General features: G+C 54.2%; 1 protein-coding gene across 1 annotated transcript in view; it reads right to left on the reverse strand.

Annotated features, from left to right (window-relative positions):
* DPY19L3 (dpy-19 like C-mannosyltransferase 3) overlaps positions 1-7,260 on the reverse strand; it is a 29,226-nt gene extending 21,966 nt beyond the window's left edge. Inside the window, exons 1-3 of the mRNA XM_090261427.1 lie at positions 7,090-7,260; positions 6,311-6,447; positions 625-715 (exon numbers count right to left, since the gene is read on the reverse strand). Coding sequence (XP_090117553.1) covers positions 625-715; positions 6,311-6,447; positions 7,090-7,192 — 331 coding nt within the window. The 5' untranslated portion in view covers positions 7,193-7,260. The remainder of the gene's footprint in view (positions 1-624; positions 716-6,310; positions 6,448-7,089) is intronic.
* Between the last annotated feature and the right edge of the window lie 5,114 nt (positions 7,261-12,374).

Here is a 12,374-nt window from a genome sequence, read left to right on the forward strand (position 1 = left end):
AACCAAAATCTCACGTCTCTTACTGTGATAAAATGGGAAGTATAAAACATCACCTATGAAGAATTCTGGCCAACACTAGAGGTGCAAGCAGGGTCCCAGGCAGGCGACTGTGTCACGTGTCAGGCCAGGCCCGCTGGCGTGCGTGATGGGGCCTCCAGGCTCCCACTGCTGAAGCACAGGCAGAGCCTGGCTCTAAATGCTTACAAACAGTGAAAGTGGCGACTGCCAAACAAAGGGACTAACTGGGCACCGGGGACAACTGTCGTCATTTGTATGATCAAAATGCCTCTTTTAGATACCACTCCGCTCTCCTGCGAAGGCCACCTCCAAGGTGATGGCGAGCAAAGTCAGCTGCAAAACCAAGGACTCCCAAACAGACTGCTTCTGGGATGGAACAGAGCTGAGATGCAAGGGAAGGAGGGTCCCAGAAAGTATTATGCCAGTTGTTGCAGAGCAAAACATTTTCATGGATGGACTGCTATCTAACAAGGAAAAACTACCCACGTCCCAAGAGACAACGGCCAGCTCCGTGGAGCATCTGACACGCGTTAGTGCAGAAGCGGTTTTGGCTGAAAGCGTGAGGGAGGGCGGGGCCCCGACACGGTGGGGGGTGGGGTGGGGTACCTTGTGCAAGGCTGGGCGCCTGCAGCATTTGCTTGTAGTAGGAATAGTAGAGCCCACACTCCGTCCGGAAGGAGATCTCTCGCTCCACCTCCTGAAACAAAGGTAGCCCTGTGGGTTTACGCAACCTCGTTTGGTCAGAGCATCTGCTGTCGCTATAGAAACAGGGCACAGAGCTACAACTTAAAAGGAACACAAACTCTGAAAATAGAACCTTAAGAAATCTCGGCAACTAAACACGACAGAAGGCCGGTAGCGGCGGGAGCCGGGCGTCCGTTACAGAAAGGGGTCACTGTGCTGCACGCTCTACTTTTGTGGCTGCTTAAAATTCTCTTTAACGAAGCATTTAAAAAAATGAAGGCAACTAGTTCCATTTAGTTGATGTTTCAGTGAACGTTTTTCTTGTATTTCACACAAATTAAAACTAAAAAAGTACACCGCCATTCTTACATAATATTAGTGAGACACAAAATAGGAACAGCGTTAAAAATCCCCCATATGAGCCCCGCACGCTCCTTTCCCCCCTTCCTCCCTCCTTCCCCTCTAGGAAAAAAAACCACTCAAATGAAAAAAAATACTGTAATTGCATTAGACACCTGCCTAAAAACTAACAATATTAGAAAAGATGAATAATTTTCTTAGTGAAATGGGGCAGACCTTTTACATGCGAATTTTACTTTGACAAGTGGAAAGACGTTCCTGTAGGAAAATGGATACAAGAAATTTAAGCTGTTTTTACATCAACAATTTTAGAAGAACCAAAATTTAAAGCAATAGCTATTAGTCCATTTGGTTGTAAGATACTTTTATAAAATTTAAAACATTAACATAAAATATGCAGGCAACAGGTAATGAGGGTGAAGTGTTTCTGGAATAATCCCATTAATACTCTCGGACCCTGTATATAGATGAAAAACATATAAATGAACAAAAGCTGTCATCTATGTCGTTACTGATTCCTTTCACCAGCGTTCAGAAAAGCAGGCCCTAGAAGCCGCAGCATACCGTCTGAGGGGTGCCTCCATCCGCGCCAACCCCCACGCCACAGGCCCGCCTGCCCTGGGGAGAGGCAGAGCCCTCGCGCCTGGCTTTCCCGTGGATACACCTCTTTGGGCACACCTGTACTCTCCCTGCCGCCGACTATTTTTTAAATAGTAATAAATTCTTCATTGAAAGGACCACTTATCTTCAGACCTGAAAATTATTTATTTCTTCTCCCCTTTAAATATTTCTCCTGTTCTTTAAAACAAGTATTATACATCCACTCAGGAATAAAGCACTGAAGAAATACTCAGTTATCTCAGAGTACAGACAACAATCGCTGGCATCGAAAAACAAACTGTTTTGTTCCATCACTGTCAAACCTTTAGGGAAAGAAAAGGGAGCAAGGGCGGGCAGCAGATCTCATATGATGAACTTCCTTTCACAGGAAATACATTTGTCCTGGAAAAATCCAACATTAAAAAGAAGGCCCAGCCAGGTTCTGAAATGTAATTTCATTAGCATGTGTGCTCCGTAAAAAGGGCAGTGTAAAACGATGTGGCTGTTTTTGCTTTTACGTTTGCATGGATCTGTGATGTCACCTCCCACAGTGAAGGCGACTGTCCCTAGCAGCCGTGGGAACGCATCCGCCTTTATTTTAACCCCTGAGGAAACCGGCGCTATGGCTTTTGATAACGTAAAACTAAACTGGTACCACTCCCTCCTAGATGTTAACTGAGCCAATATTAGCTTTCTCCCAAGCAAATGAAAAAACAACAAAACCATTAAGTTTAATTACATTTCTTTTTTCTTCTCCAGCTGCCTTGAAAAGTTTTTTTACTTTTTATCCCCACCCGGAGATGTTTTTCATTGCTTTTAGAGATAGAAAGGGGGAGAGAAACACTGATGTGAGAGAGAAGCATCAGAGGCTGCGTCCAGTGTGCGCTGGGGCCGGGGAGCGAGCCCCTGACCCAGGCCTGTGCCCTGACTGGGAATTGAACCTGCAACCTTTCAGTTCCTGGATGACACTCCAACCCACGGAGCCATGCTGGGCTCTCCAGGGGCTTCAAGAGCTCAAAGCACAGCTGCCTTCCATGGAACATTCTGACGCCAAAGCTACACCCTCAAGTCAACCTGGGGAGCCGCACCGCCCTTCTCCTGCGGGGACTCTTACCCGACACGGTTCTGAGAGTGAAGGGCTGACTTCATCAAGACGGGGCGAGAAAACACTGCTTGAAGCACAAACAGCAGGAAGCTTCTCCCCCCAACCCCCTAAAGCACCGGAATGTGTAAAGAACAGAGGGTCATAATTAGTAAAAATGCATTCGAACATGATGAATTGGTGATCCTGGCAGCAGCTGTACGGAACCAAATGCTATACTTTATCAGACAGACATCTGCAAGTTCTACATCTGCTTCCTGCTAAGAGAACAGCTGCTTCCCTCATTCAAGCACTTTTCCAGTTTTACGGCGATTTATCCTTCGCCGGGCGGGCTGCGCCGAGGGCAGCACACAGCAGGCCGGGCTGCGGCGAGAGCTCACGGGAGGCGGCGATGCCTGCGATCCTACCTGCGTGGGTTCCCCAGGAGAGTGGTGCTGAGAGCACCCGTCTTCTCTGAAGGTAACGACGAAGAGCGGCATGTCCGGGGCAGTGCGCAGCCAACTCCCTTCTGTCACCAAGTCTACAGCAACGTCACCAAAGCAGCAAGAACCACAACGACTGCTCAGAAGGAATGCCTTCGGCAACACACAAAGGCAACAGGCCCTTTTACACTAACGGCCCCAAATGGACAGAGGAGCCGGCGGGGGGAAGCTCTGTGAAGGTTAAGCTCACGAATGTGACCTGTAGCCGAACTGGTCAGCAAGTCGCCTCCCCAAGCAGCAGCCGCTCCCGGCGAGACCGCTGTTCCCCAGCCCGGCCCTGGGAAGCCGGCCCCCAGCAAACATGTTCGTGCACAGACTGGGTTTGCTGCCGGGCTACATTCACGTCCGTCTGCTAGAATGAATGATTCCTGCCCTCGCGGGGAGAAGCCTGAAGGCAGGGAGTGGCCGAGCTGGGAGGTGCTGGCGCTGCTCCTGAAGTGACTGTGGTCTCACTGGGCGGCCACCAGTCCTGGGCCTGCTGCGGCCACCATGCTGCAGACTGACCCTGTTTAGTCTAAAGACTCCTTGTTTTGCCAGACTGTTCAGTGCGAAGATATACAGATTCTGTAATATCAAACCAATAAGAGAGTAACAGTGGAAAACACTAGCATAAGGACAAAAAAGACTAAACAAACCACGTGACTGAGTGAACTGAGAGCTTTTAGCTGAGATGACCTTTCCTCTCACTGAACACGTATCTGCTGGGGAAACAAAGCGGTGTAAGGATTCAGTCCTTGATCCCTCGGGCTTGTTTTTCAATGAGAGCAAAGAAGGCACTTTTTACAAAGGAAAGTGACCCCAAGGAAAGAGGGGTATCAGTCAGAAAAGAAAGCCTTACCCCTGAACTATTCAGCTGGCCTCCCCCTGGATCCTGTGCTTCTAATCAGTCTCTTCTTCCCCATGAGTCCCCTCCCTCATTCCGCAAAGGCCTGCTGCCCTCGGCAGGGAACAAAGGAGACACACCCCTGCCTTCCTGGGACTTACAATCTAGAGCGGACAAGGAAACACAGCAGGCGAGGCAGAGACGGGGAAGAGGGACGGGCGGGGCCGGGAAGGCCTCGCTGCTGAAGGACCAGCGAACAGAGTCCTGGAGAGCAGACGCAGTGAGCCAGACAGACGGCCCTCTGCCCTGAGGGACAGGGAGGAAGGCAGGTTCCTGCACGTGTCCCTTCCCTGTGACACTGGCTTCCCAAGCTCTGCCCTCCCCCACACCAGTTAACCCTTCCCACCCTTCAGGCCTCACTGACCTCACGCCCTCTAGGAGCCTTCCAGGACCCTCCAACCCTCCTGCGTGCCCCCCCAATGCTACACGTCAGCCCAGTGCAGTGGGGACTCACGGCCTAGAGCTGCCCCGGCCTGTGTCTGGCCCAAGAGCGGCAGCTGGAAGACGGGGCCCGTCTGGCCAGGCGGCGCTGCCTTTGTGGGGAGCGCTGCCTGCTGGCCTGCGGCAGATGCCCAGCAGACACTGCCCACGTGCACCTGTTCCACGGGACAGTCTGCCACACACGCAGAGGGCTCTGCCATTCCTCCCAGGTTCCCAGCGCTTAAATCGCGTTACCCGCAGACCAGGTGCTCAAACACCAGGCGAAAGTATAATGAGAGTAAACAGAGAAAAGTCAGGGGTGCTCAGGAGTCCTGACGAGGGGCTGTGTTTATCTGAGGAAGCCACCAAGGCCACAGATGAACTTTAGTCAGGGAACTGCACTCACAGTTTAACCGTGACGTCCCTGATCGCTCAGCATGTCTCCTTATTGTTCAGTTACTGGCAGGACATTTCTGCTGCGCGTCCCACAGGGACACGTGAGCCTTTATTCAAAATGCTTGTGCTAGTGAGTAAGCATTAAACTGCTTTATTCTAGGGCGTCTCAAAATGCACTCCATTTTAAAGAGATAAAGGCGAGGAAAATTTTTCTTGACAACTAGCGATTGTCACTGAAGGATAAGAGTTATGCCCTGGCTGGTGTGGCTCAGTGAACTGAGCGCTGACATGTGAACCAAAGTGTCGCCGGTTCAATTCCCAGTCAGGGCACAGGCCTGGGTTGTGGGCCAGGTCCCCAGCTGGGGGCTCTTGAGAGGCAACCACATTAATATTTCTTTCTCTCTCCCTTCCCCTCTCTCTAGAAATAAGTAAGTAAAATCTTTAAAAAGTAATTTAAAAAAAAGTTGTGATTCTTTGTTATCCTGATCGCTGTGTAAAGGCAGATGGACAGATGCTGCATCATAAACTATTAGAAGGTGGGAGGTAAGAGAACTCTGCTGTTCCGGTAAGCTAAAGCTCAAATACTTTGGAATACTCTATTGGAACTGTCGAGATTCCTCAGTGATTCTTCTGCACAGTCTCACAGGTCACAAATCTTTGACCTGGAAGGTGAATTTTACCTTTGTAAGCAACTAGCCATTAAAAGCCATAGTAGTAACTAAGGTCAAAGATCATGACACTTTGGATCAAAAACCAGGTATGTTTGGTTCAAAAACACTGCCAATGTGTAGGCTTCCTTGCATGATATACTTGTTGTGAAAATGTCTAATTAAAAAATACCTAGACAAGAAAGACAACAGGAAACGTGTTTAAAACACCACAGGCCCTCCGGAGAGCGGGACGGAAATGAGGGGTCGCCCCAGCCACGTGCGTGTCCAGTTAGACGTGGACACACGGCGGTCACCGGTGGAGACAGCACGGCTCAAGCAGTGCCTTTTGAGATGCTTTCCTCTCTTTTAAAAAACTGTGCCCCACAGGAGAGTTTGTATCCGTGACCCGACTTGTACACACATAGGAGAGAAGGGCCCACGGTGCCCTGTGCGCGTGTGTGCGGCGCTGTGCCATCGCCGCGGGGCCCTGGCGCCAGGTTCCCACCCCATCGGACGGGCGCTGGGCAGGGCGCCTGCTGCTTCGTTGGAGCGAGCGGTGAAGCTCGGCGGCCTGTAAAAACTCTGATCTCCTTTTCACGTGACAAACACCAGCCTTTTTACTCCACGGCCAGACTCTTTACGAGACTGGGTCCCGTGCGAGCTGCGCAGCGTGGGCCGTGCCCTGGATACACGGAGCGCAGCGCAGGGCGCTCACCTTGATGTGGGAGAACCATAAGTCGTTTTCGTGCAGAGTGGCCAGGTAGACGGACGTCAGCACTCCGGCGCAAAGGGCGACAGTGCCACCCGCCGCCAGCGACAGAATCCGCCACACTCTCCTCCTGGTCCAACCTGCTGGGGAATCCAAATGACAGCTAAGCCGGCAAAGACTCGAACGCCCCACCTCAGACCCTCGCGCCTGCTCAGCCCCGGCCGCCGGCCCGTGGGGAGGCACCGCCGCCTTCTGGGACCCTGGGCCCGCCCCAGCCCAGCGGCAGCTCTCCCCGCGGGGTCTGACCGCTCACGCGTCCACTCTGCCGCCCGAACGCGGGCTTCTCGACAAGCCGCCGTGCCCATCTGAAAGCCCAGAGCCCGGGCCTGGCGCGGTCAAAGGGCCGCAGTGTGACCGCGCAGCGTGCGCGACGGGGGGACAATGCGGTCCCTGTCTGGGGGCCAACAGTCTGCCTGCACGTCGTGACCCGGTCAGTGTCTGGCCGACGACTCTGACCCCCCTGAGAACGTGGCGGGGAACACCGCAGGGCTGTGCCGAGAGAGTAAGACGTCCGACTCGTGTTCCAGTGCGTCGGCGGGACGGGAACCCAGGTCCGGCTGCGGGTGCGGCAGCGGCGGCCCGGCGCGCGAGGACGCCCCCCGAGATCGTCGGACCGCGGCCCGAGCGCCCCTAAGACCGCGCGTCAGGTCTCGCGGCTTCACGCCCTGGGAGCGGCACGGAACGCGCAGGAACGAGAGCCGCTCCGGGGCGCCATCAGCACCTACCCGACGGCGACCTTCTCTCCGGCGTCCCCGCCTCCGGCTGCGCCGCGCCGTCCTGGGGCCCCTCCGCGGCCTGGGCGCCTCTCCTGTGCCTGACGGCCATCATGGCGTCAGCGGCTCCGGGGCACGGCTCCTCCCGCGCGCCTGCGGACGGCACCTCGGCCCCTTCCCGGCTCCCCGGGCCCGCGCACGAGCCTGCGAACAACGTGCGGGTGACGCGCGCGGCAGGAGGCGGGGAGGCCCCGCCTGAGCCGCCGCCGCCACGCGACGTCTCGCACGCGCGCCCCGCCACCCCGTGTCCAGCAGCGGCCGACGGCTGGTCGTGAAGACCGCGACTACGCGTGTGTCCGGCGCGGACCTCAGGGCGCGCTGCGCACCGGCCCGTCGTGCTCTCCATTCGCCCGCCCGCCCGCGGACTCGTTCCTTCGTCCGCCCGCGCCGTCACTCGCTCACTCGTTCCCACGCAGCCAGGCGCCCCACGCGCACGCGGCGCGGACTCCGGACGCGAGGCTTGGGCTGCGGGCCACACTCGGGCCGCGCGACAGCGAATACACACTCACGCCCCGCGGGCCGGCGCGGGGCCACAAGCCTCCCCTCCGCGAGAAGGCCCGGCGCGCAGCGCGCCGGCGGACGGAGCGGTGCCGGGTCACTGAGGGCCAGCATGGCGGGGCCTCCGCAGCACAGACCTGCGCTCGGCCGTCCTGGCGCCGCTCCGGGTGGGGCAGGACCGGCGGACAGGGCGCCGAGAGCCGGGGGCCGGTGACGACCCGGAGCAGCGGAACGTCGCGGGCGGCCCTGAAAATGGGGCCTGGGACGTCTGCTAGCCGGGAAGGGGGCGCTGAGGAGGCCGGGCCGCTGCGGCTGCTCTCATCGGTTCCGGGAGCCGTCCGTCACCGAAGCCCCGCCCCTCGCGGCTTCCCTTCCCTTCCCGCCCCGCCCCGCGCGTTGCCAGCCGGAAGAAAGAGGTGCATTTCCGGTCGCCACCCGCACAGTGCCCGCCGGAAAGGAAGCAGCGCGCTTCTGGTCCTCACTGCGGGCTGAGGTGGTGCGGCTGCGGGAGGAGCTTCGGCGCACGTCTCCTGGCGCCCGCGTCCTCATCCTCCAGCTGGCGGGTGCGGAGGGCGCGGCCGGGGCGTGGCGGGGCCTGGTGGGCTCTCTGAGCCCCTATGGCCGCCAGTCACCCGGAAGGCTCGACAACCGCGGGTGGAACAACCCGCGGGCACGGTCGCAGCGCGGACCCCGCGACCCCAGTCTTACCGAACGCGCTCCTCCGTGGTCTCGGCCCCCCGGAGCGCCGACCTCTGCGCACGGATACGCGCCGCGCACCTGGATGTGTCTCCACCGCCCCGTGGGCGCCGCGACCTCGTGTGGACTCGGCGAGGGTCCGGGGTCCTCGCACAGCACCGCCCGGCCAGGCCGCTGCGCGGGCCTCCCAGCAGTTGTGCGCGTTTTCGGCCCCGCGCCTTCTCCACGGGGGCTGGCGTTTCACGCGCCTTTGGCGCTCGCCCTTTATTGAGCGATCTTCGCCCTCCCGCGCGCACGCACAGGCGCGCCTGCCTCCTCCGGTAAATGCAGTGGAATCCGGACGCGCTCCGCTGCCTGCCTCGGGGCCCAGTCCAGCCTTGCCCAGGGGTGCACATTACATTGGGGCCTCCCGCCCGCCTTCGAAGTGTTTCTGAGGACGTTCCCTGTGAGCTGCTCACGAGAAGGCGGCACGGAACACCGCAGCCCCCCGCCCTCCGGCCAGCTTTCTTACTAACCGAGTCTGTGGGTTTGGAAGTCCAGTCCACGGGCAGATGAGCACAGGTGCCCGTTTGTCCACCGACTCCATTCAAGTTAACGAAGCACTCGAACGCGACCGATTTTGTTTCATTTCCTACTGGGCTATTTACCATCGAAGATGCAGTAAATGACCTGCCGTCTGAGCTGTCACAAGCTGCGGCCGCACCCTGAGAACAGCCGCCGGCTCCGTGTCCGTGGGGCCCGGCTGCCGCCCCGCGAAGCTCCACTCCGAGGCAGCCAGGCCTGCCGCGGGCTGTAATCAATCCCGTCCGCCCAGCACGGTCCAGCGGCACCACCGCGGTAGTTAGCTGTGGATGTAGGATTTTCTAGGGGCTACGTTAAAGAAAACAACAGGTGAAACGAATTTTAATGAATTTAACCCCAAATACCCAAAATACCACTTCAACGTGTAATCAATATAAAAAACCGAGACCTCCCATATTTTTGTCCTGAGCCTCTAAAACCACGTGCTGCACACTTACTTGCACGGGTCACCTCTGGGCTCAACAGCCACGTGTGGCCGGTGCCGCCAAACCGCTCCCTTGTCTGGCTCTTCACGGCTGCGACTTGTGCGACTGTGAGCTTAGTGCACAGTGCTGGAGTTTGCCCGTGGGGAGACAGGCCAAGAGCCTACAGCTGTCCTGAGTGGACGCAGCCCCTGCCTCAGTTAAGGTGAGGCCGCCCAGGAGACACGGCACAAAGGGACAACCAGACGACACGGTCAGATGGTCGCTGCACTGCCCAACGCAACAAGTCCAACATGAAGGGACACTCGCTGTAGGCCACCAAAGGGCAAGGTGTGGGTGCCTGTGCCACCTCTGGCCTTCCATTAAGAACGCTGCTCGTCATGGGCAGAGCTGGTCTATAGCTCTCTGGTTACACGAGAATTTCAAGCATACAAGGATGTGATCTGGGACAACGAATGGAGAACCATGCAGCAAGGAAAAAACGTCCAAGTTGGACTGAACTGTTACAGTGATTGCAACAATCTACATGCGTTTTCTGGTCCCTTCGTGGGGGACAGTTTGACACCATCAGCAGCAGTTTAACGAGTGACGGGGGAGGGAGGATCATAAGCCTTTGGGAACCCTTGGGAAGTTCATTACCTAAACCTAACTTTCTAAGTGATCAAATCATTATTTCCAAGATAAGTATGGATATACCCTTTTGTTAATAAAACTTTGTGAGGCAAATGTTTTTAACAAAAAATTTATTACCAAAATACATTATTAAAGTCAATACATGACAAACTTCTATAAAGCAAAATAAGTTACTCTAACATTGTCCAGTATCTGCAGAGGCAGTTGAAGCCCAGCAGAGCCGCCTCGCTGTGGGCAGGCGGGCTCTCCCGCCAGGACGCGCGCCTGGAGGTGGAGGCGGTAAGGCATGCAGCTGCTGCGCAGGGCGGTTTCACAAAATGCAACTCATCCTGTTTTCAGTAGGACAGTGTCAGAAGCACTGCAGTCTTTACACGTCAGTGTTCCAGAAATTTCCAGACTTTGGCTACAGAAGCAATGCCATAGTGTTACACATACTCATTTCTTAAAAAAATACATGTACTCATGTCCATGAATAGCAAACTCAAATTTCTATTAAATATATTTTATAGAATATTACTTTGAGCACCTTGCTGTACAATAAAAAGATTAAATAAATGTCTATGAAAACTAAAAATATACTAAGTCTCAATAGAGAAGCTTGCTCATCTTTGTCCAGCCTTGTGCGCGGCAGAGGACACAGCGTAGACACGCATGCCTGCCTGCTTTTTGAGGAAAGACAGAAACGGGCCACCAACAACACCCTTAGCCAGGGCGGAAGACCGGGGACAGAGGCCGTGCTGTGTGTCACTCCTGGCACCGTCTCCAGATGACCTGGAGTATCGGCATGGTCCCATGGAGCTCGGGACACCGGCTGTGCTTGGGGTTGTCGGAGAAAAAGAGGCGAGTGACCCCAGGGCAGCCCCGTCACATCCCCACTCAGCCTCCTCCACACATTTCTTTGTAAAACTGTTTTCACAATCCGCTCTTAGGACTGGGAGTGTTTAGAGTGGAAAACGAATACGTAGACTTTGTACGGCCAGAGGTCAGCGCCAGCGAAGAAAACAATCCTAGAGAGGGAGCTCCTGCCGACTCTCAGCACCTGTCTCTCCCACAGCTCCCACCACACGTCAGCCTTCGCTGCTGCTTTAAGAGACACTCAGTGGTTCTTGGTGGCGCTAAGGCTGGCCACAAAGCGGGCGCGTGAAGGTACGGAACATCCCCTACAGGCCAGGAAGAAGCTTTTGAGGATATTCTGGGCCAGATGAGCATTTTTAAAGACTTGAGACTTCTGTGTTAGTTTTTCTCCCCCATGAGCTAGAATTTTAAATCCATAATTGCAAATGGAAAACTTAAGTAAATCAATGGGAGTGGTCTAAGGTAACGAAGAAAATGAATTTAAAAACTCACTGTTGGGATTTTTTGGTCATTAGTATTTTCCAAATTTATTACATAAAATTAAAGCCAAATTATTAAAACAAAATTCTTCTAAGGTTGTTAATTTTCAGAGTCACAGATTTCTGTAAAGAAATACTGAGTCACAGCTTCTAGCAATGGAGAAGCAGACTGAGTGGTAACAATAGAAGTGATAATAATGGAACCATTTAAAATACTTGATTTGAATTTGAAATGAAATATAATTGTTTTAATTCTGAAAGCAGGAGAAAATGAATATAAGTCCACGTGCAGTAGACTTTGGGAATATAATTTACTATATATAAATTCATTTTATCTCTGTGAAAATCACACGTCACAAATGGATCAACTTTCCTAAATAACATAGCTACCTAAATTAAAGGGCTGCAAAGTTATGATCAACTCTTTGCTTAAAAATCACCATGAAAATGAAATTAAGAAAACAAATCAGTGTTTCCAGATGCCTGGCCCCACTTAAATAGCTCCTAACGCTCTCTTAAAAACGTTACCTCAGTTTACACCTGGACTCTGGGAAGAGAATTCTTTCCTAAAGTGAGTCTACAGAGCATCACATTCAACAACTCTGTCCTCGCCGTTTCCCAAGTCTACCGGCGCCGTGGCCGGGGCTCTGGCAGCAGCGGGGCCGGTTCGGGACGAGCACCATGAGGCAGGCTGGCATGCGGCGCTGCCCCGACTTGTGGGCACATTTTACTTTAACAAAACAAGGCATAAATAAATGACAAAACTACAAAAGCCCAAACAAAAACCCCTACATTATAATCAAAATGTGCACACGAGGAGGAACCACGTCTATTTGATGGCGTGCTTTAAAGCAGAAGCAGGCCGGCAGGTTTCCCAGGTCCTACTGCAGGCGGAGGAAGGAATTTCCTAGAGAGGAGAAACCCTGTAGACTTGCCAGTGTTGCTTGTTGTTAAAGTTTTAAAACCACCAGGATTTTCAGTATATTTTAGCCACATTTGATTACACCACATATGCTAATGACATCAATTAGCTCCAGGAAAGTAAAATCTCAAAGCAGCCCTCACTTTAAGG

Source organism: Furipterus horrens, unplaced genomic scaffold (assembly GCF_987537825.1).
Source record: "Furipterus horrens unplaced genomic scaffold, mFurHor1.1.pri manual_scaffold_13, whole genome shotgun sequence".
NCBI lineage: Eukaryota > Metazoa > Chordata > Mammalia > Chiroptera > Furipteridae > Furipterus > Furipterus horrens.